The sequence below is a fragment of the Solanum tuberosum genome, unplaced genomic scaffold (genome assembly GCF_000226075.1).
Source record: "Solanum tuberosum cultivar DM 1-3 516 R44 unplaced genomic scaffold, SolTub_3.0 scf00008, whole genome shotgun sequence".
Lineage (NCBI taxonomy): Eukaryota > Viridiplantae > Streptophyta > Magnoliopsida > Solanales > Solanaceae > Solanum > Solanum tuberosum.
In genome coordinates this window covers 3,882,002-3,888,590 of record NW_006238934.1, presented here as the reverse complement: position 1 = coordinate 3,888,590, position 6,589 = coordinate 3,882,002, and the positions used below count along the sequence as shown (strand labels likewise).

At 36.5% G+C, this 6,589-nt stretch overlaps 1 protein-coding gene across 1 annotated transcript; it reads right to left on the bottom strand.

Annotated features, from left to right (window-relative positions):
* Positions 1 to 1,429: 1,429 nt before the first annotated feature.
* LOC102584778 (uncharacterized) lies at positions 1,430 to 6,589 on the bottom strand. The gene is made up of 5 exons (XM_006339188.2): positions 6,155 to 6,589; positions 4,125 to 4,237; positions 3,655 to 4,026; positions 2,263 to 2,998; positions 1,430 to 1,868 (listed from the first exon to the last, which is right to left on the bottom strand). The coding sequence occupies exons 1-5, from the start codon at positions 6,378 to 6,380 to the stop codon at positions 1,798 to 1,800; spliced, it is 1,518 nt and encodes a 505-aa protein (XP_006339250.1). The 5' UTR covers positions 6,381 to 6,589; the 3' UTR covers positions 1,430 to 1,797.

Below are 6,589 nucleotides of genomic sequence, written 5' to 3'. Positions count from 1 at the left end.
AGAGTATTATAAATATCTCAATAATCAAAATGGTTCATCTAAATTGTTGACTAAATCCTATGAAATAATTCAAAAAAGATGGGTCTTAAAAAATGGTGTAACAATTGGCATTTCCTTTTCAATGAAAATTTTCACAAAAATAACGACTTAAATAAATAATTAATTCCTTTTTCATGATTCAACTTAATTGCACGTGCGAGATGTTTCCTTGTCATGTATATGGTACTAGTGAAAGTATTGATTGATATTCCATAGACCATACTCCAAAGAAAAAGCTACACGTGTGCATCGCAAAAATAAGTGATTTTTTATTTTATTTTTTATATTTGTTAAGTATTTAAAAATATTATTCTAAAAATATTTTGATCAATAAATGGTGACGGTGAGGTTTGAGGTGAGAATACGCATAATTTAACTATGATTAAATTATGTGTTTGTATAGAAGAGTATTCATTAGTTTGATGTAAATATTCAAATGATTTTTTACATCTATAATGTAGAAATCTAATATATATATATACATGTATGAAATACATATAATATATATTATTATGATAAAAATATATATACACGTGTGAGTTTGTATAAAAGAGTATTCACTCAGTGCACTAAGATTTCACTATCCATAATATTGATTGTCGAGTGGCTAAACCACATTGAATCTATTGCATATAATTTTACTTTATATTTCTACGAGATGGTGAAAAAATATTTCCTTTCCATTCTATCCCTTAGATTTATTTCCATATAATGTAAAGTTTTTTTAATTTGTTATGTACCAAAACTTATTTTGTCATTTTCATGATTTTACTTGACAAAAAATAAGATTGTCACATCACATGTTTACATGCCATTCAATTGAAGATGGAGCAAAGTATTCAAATTTGTGGATATTAATATATCTAAATCACAGAGTAGCCACATGAGTTATTATGATCCTAGCCAAAGTTTGTCCCCTACAAAACCAAAAATATTGATACACCAAATCTAGACATTAAAAGAAAAAGGGACAAAGTACTAAAATAAAATATGAGTGACACTTTCAACAATTTGCAACCTACCAAAAAGTCATTATATTCCATCAGTCAGTGTTGAAGATACAAAGAATCTATCGAAAATAACCTTTTAACCCCACAAAAGGTAAGGGTAAAATTTCAATATATTTTATCCTCGTCAGACCTAATTTGAACACAAGATGATTCATAAACCATATTTTTGTTGCAAGAACAAGTAAACAAAGGCAAATATAGAGCAAGTAAATGACAATAAAACTAAGTTGTGTTCATCGTTAGGGAATGTAGCCAATGAGGCTAGTAAGTTTCTTATTGCCTTATACTTTTAGTTGATAAACGAAGAGGGATGCAACACGAGGATTTTCCAGGAGCTCACCCCGACCTCTGCTCTCCCCTAAACACGCTTAACTTTAGAGTTTTGATGGGCTGAGAAGATATTAGAAACAAAAAGGCATTGTTATACATTTTGTTGGTTGCTTTTTTCACCTCTTTACACTTGCGCAAGAGGTATCATACATAACAGTGGTAATGCATGTCATTACAGGCCTGTCACCTCTGTGACTTAAACCTGAAAATGCATCGCGGTACTGAATCTTCGATACAGTATTTACAAGTACAAACAACCACATATATTCATTTGGGTGCGAGGGACGCCCTTTTGGCATTGTTCCCTCTTTGCAAAGCTCCTCAAATTTAGTTTCCCTCGGCCTTGCATGAGACGATACCTGGAACTCATTGAGGCAGATTTCGGTGACTAGAGGAAGGAAAATCCTTCATTCTGCAGCTATATACGCGGTACAAGAAGTAGAAACAGCGGGAGCACCCACAAGTTTGAAGAAAAGATACCTGGTGAAGCTGCACATGGAGTACACCAGAATATTATTTAGTAGGAAGAGTAAAATCACAGAATAATCGAGTGTCCAAGTATGTTTCTGGTAGCAAGAAACATACTTTGACGTATGTAGAAAGATGTTGCTTGGACTCTCCAAAATGTTGCCGCACACGTGTTGGATCCTCCAAAAATGCACTTCTTTTGGAGGATCCGGCACACACCTGTCGGCATTTTTGAAGAGTCCGAGTAACATTGTAAAATAGAAGAGTTCCATTAGCTTTAATTCCCCATCCCTTTCCCAGCTGACAGACAGGTAGAGAACATTAAAGACTGATGAGTGATTGCTTAACATGCCTCAAGAGCTCCTAAGCTTTTGTGTATAAAACAAAAAGAAAATGCTCGTCCGAATCTACTTACATGAAGATGTCAAGTTTGAAACGGAAGGTGTTCTCTGCGGAGGCTCTGCAACTGAAGGTGTCCTTGGAGGAGGCTGTGCATGAGAATACACTACATGGGGCAATGGGCTTGATACAGGGATTTTATGCAAGACAGGAGTTGGAGCATGTATTTGTTGATGTGGAGAGGGAGCAATGTGAGGTGCAGGGACTGGTGCTCGAACAGGAGCTGGCGCAGGAGGATGACTCTTTGCCTTCTTTGGGTATCTCCCAAAATGACAAGGAGGTTGGGCCGTATGACGTTTGTGAGTTGGATGTACAGGGGCAGGTGCAAGCACTGGTGCAGATGCTGGCACTGGTGCAGATACTGGTGAAACTTTCCGGCTAACTGATCCACCTTTCTCAGCCCTCGGAGCAGGTGAAATTGCAGGAGCAACACTTGGACCTTGGTGATGGTGATGGCTATGGTGGTGATGGTGATGATGGTGGTGATAAGGTTGAGGAGCTGGAGAAGGTGTAGGACTACCGCCATTACCACCAAGAGAATGTTTTAAAATAGAAGACAGGCTAACTTGTTTAACCTTCCCAAATACAGTGTTATTCAGGCCAAGGTTTTTAGAATTAGAACCAATGGTCTGAGCCAACTGCTTCAACCTAGAATTGGAAGGAATCCCAACTGCTAAATAAACTTGACACTGAATAATAGTGGGAGGATCCACCGTCGAACCCCTTGTATTAGTCAGCTTGATATATAAGTTCTGCATCCAAAAGAGAACTGAGAAATATCAATCGACAAGCAACAGTAAACAAGAATGCTTCTAAATAAACAATAGAAACAAGCATCCTATGCAAGAACCAGCACAAATTAGAAACCATGAAATCCTCTACCATGACAAAGGGACCAATGCTTTCACAAGTATTGTTAATAATATGGCACGTAAATACGAAAATAAATATATTTATAATTATGTGCAACATGGGAGTGCACAAGCGTTTGCAGCAGATCGAAGGTGCAAACATCGCGAACCTTTCTCACCTCAAAACAGAACTGCAAAAAATGGAACTATTGAACCATATTGATGGTTATCACTATCCCAACAGTTCTTATTGATGACTATCTTGTTACAAAATCATAATTTGCAGAAGCGGGACAAATCCTAGAAATTCAACTCCAAACCATTTCCAATGCCCTGGAACTGTCTGTCACGGACCTTTAGGAAGTGCACATGGTCATTTTCATTTACAAGGACTTTTGAGTTTCATATTCCCAAATAGTTAACCTACCAGGGAGAATATTATCTTTGGTAGTTGATACCTCCTAAATAGTTCATCATGAATTGCATCAACGGCCAACATCCGAGGAAAGAAAAGGATATACAAGTCAACGCACTTAACAGCAAACATATTCACATACCTCGTATGATGCAAGATGTACCCCTGATTTCAGCTGGCTTGTTAGCTCATCAAATTTATCTTGAATTTCATCAATAGAGGAGTTCAATGTGAAGTTGAATTGGATCTGCACATTTTGCATAAGGAATACACTTTGTTTAGGGATCACTGTAATCCCTCCTCTGAGTTTCAGCACATCGAAAGAAAAAGGATCCCCAAACAAAGATGGCGTCAGGTGCAGAAATGACTGGTGAGTAATTACAGTTTCAATCTCGGATCTGACTAAACTCAGAGCAGTTGGAGAGATCCTCATATTTTTCAAATCAGAATCAACAGCAAAGACAACCCTTGTTATGTTTGATCCAGCTACATTTTCTAATGATATTATTTCCACCTGTAATAAGCATGAATCTGTAAGAAAAGGAACAAATAGCAAAAGCAGTTAATCTAAGAGAGGAAAGGAAAAACAAAGAAACCCCATAGTTGACATACTTTAGTGTTGGAAACACTTATTTCATCAAAAATATCATCCTCAAGTTGCACGATATAATCCTCCATCAAAGAAACTGGCTTCTCAAGCATGAAACTGGCTACTATGTCATGACCTAGAAAGCCCCAGACACAAAAATAATCAATAGATGAAAGTATATCAATAAAGATGTACTTTAATCAGCTATCTTTTAAGATTACTATATCAGAAATTCAGAATACAGGAGAAAGAAATGAAGAGTTCTCGAAGTAAAGCTTGCATTGCATGGTGGAATGCTGATTGATGAAACGAAGATAAACACGAATGGTCAACTCAAAATTACGTGATGACAAACTTGAGAACTCAGCTGAACAGAAGAGGTGAGACATTAGGATGCTATTAAATTAACTAAATGGACCACCAGAAGCTCCTGTGCTGACAAGGACAGAAAACACATTGACTAACTTAGCTAAGCGTCGTCAGTTATCAAAATCTCCAGACATTGCATGTTTAGGATTGTGGATCTACTAGTCCCAGTACTTTACGAACTTATAATCAATGTCTAGCACACATAATGGGAAAATCAAATTGTCGCATGCCAGAGCATGTCACCCTTTTCAATCAAATTGGACAATTATCTCTATAATAGAGTGAAAGGTCCTAAAGAATAAGAAAACCAGCAAAAGTGGATCACTGAGGTATCTTTAATTGCTCAACCATCATGAAAGTCCTGAACTTTGGAGTTGTTTCTTGAACATCATGCATTTGGGATAGGCATGTTAACATCGGAAAATGTCTAAGAGCATAAAAAAAGTAAAACTTGCTTGACCAGTTGAAGTTTTCACTTTTCCTTGCAAGTGAACACCACTACTGGTACGGGATCATCATACAAGGGTATCGCGACTAACTATCACAAGGATCAAATGTCAAGATAATGTATGGAGACTCAAGTTCTAAATAAACTTTCTAACTAAAGTATGACTAAGAGTAACAAGAATGAATATAACGAAAACCACCAAAAAGAAAAGGAAAGAGAAAAAGAACAAAAGAAGGGGAAATTATGTAAAGATCTGGAACAGTGACAAAGGGGTCGATCATCTGAAATAACACCATACCATCCTACTGCAGTGTCTATGACCAGTTTGAAACTCAGCATATGATCTTTGACCCTGATTGAGTATGTCTACATCAAATTCTTCATAACCTAGATAGCCAGACGACATACACAACTATTTTATGGTTATTCCTCTACTCCAACTGAGAAACAGAAAAGGTTGTATTTTCTTGAGGTGCAACAGATGAGCAAAAGTAACATTTCTAAGCCACAACAGAGTGCAATACATAAAACAGAAAGCTTTGCTTAATGATTAGATTTTGATGTAAATTATGTACAAATTACTAATATAAGAGATTACCTAAAAAGCATTCTAACGTGAGCAAAATACCAGTACTATCTACCTATGTTGCTTGGACTCTCCAAAAATGTTGTTGCACTCGTGTCAGATCCTCCGAAACACACTGTTTTTTGAAGATCTAACACACCTGTTTTGAAGAGTCCGAGCAACATAACTATCTACTACTTAATGCCCAAAAAATGCATTATATGCCTTACATATCAAATTAAAGGCCAAGACTTTTTCCAAGTTTGACATAGTAATAACAACCTAAAATAGTGAGAAAAAATCACTTCTTTTTACAAATATAGAAGAAACCCACAAATCAAAAACACCAGTTCATTTAAGCAAAAAGTAATTAAACCATAAAACTACACAAACCCACCCAAAAAGGGTAATTAGGATCTCAAAAACCCAAATTTAGGAAACCATAATTACACAATAAGATCTGCTAACACCATAAAAATCTCTTTAAATTTCTCCTAATAACTATAACACACCTCGACCACTCCGTCAAGTAACATACTACAACAAAACGGAAATCGTAGTAGCTCAGTTGATTGTCTACCTGAACTTAAAAGGTTCGATTCCCCACCTCGTAATCCCCTATAACAAACAATGATGACAATGGGAAACTCAAAATCAAGAAAAGGGGTTACCTCTAAACTTGGGGTCTAGATCTAGATCCCCAAGATCTCCATTATGAAAAATTGGCAATAAGAACACAGCAGACAGCAATACAGCTCCACCAAACAGCAAAGCAAGTACACATCTAAACTTAACCCAACCACTGAATCTTCCACACCTATTCTCTACATTTTGTTCTGTACTGTTTGCACCTACTGATGAAATGGGTAGTTGATGCTCTTCCTCTACTTTACCCATTGGTAATAATAATGGTAATGTGGGTTTTGTCCCTTTTTACTTATCTCCATTTCTGGTGTGGTGTAGTGAGAGAAACTCCATGGATTCTTCTTCTTTCTTCTTCTTCTTCCCCTTTTTTCCTGTGAGAAAAAGAGAGAGAAACTTCCTTTTTGGTAAGACTCAATTTCAAAGAGTGGTAATATGTACTCCACTTCTTTTCTACTACTTAA

Bases quoted from the DNA above. Each gene is read 5' to 3' on its own strand.
- LOC102584778 (XM_006339188.2), bottom strand. From the start codon at position 6,380: ATGGGTAAAGTAGAGGAAGAGCATCAACTACCCATTTCATCAGTAGGT. The intron at 2,999-3,654 runs GTATGTGAATAT...TTTTGGATGCAG, and splicing joins TACATCTTGCATCATACGAG to AACTTATATATCAAGCTGAC. The intron at 1,869-2,262 runs GTAAGTAGATTC...CTCCATGTGCAG, and splicing joins TTCAAACTTGACATCTTCAT to CTTCACCAGGTATCTTTTCT.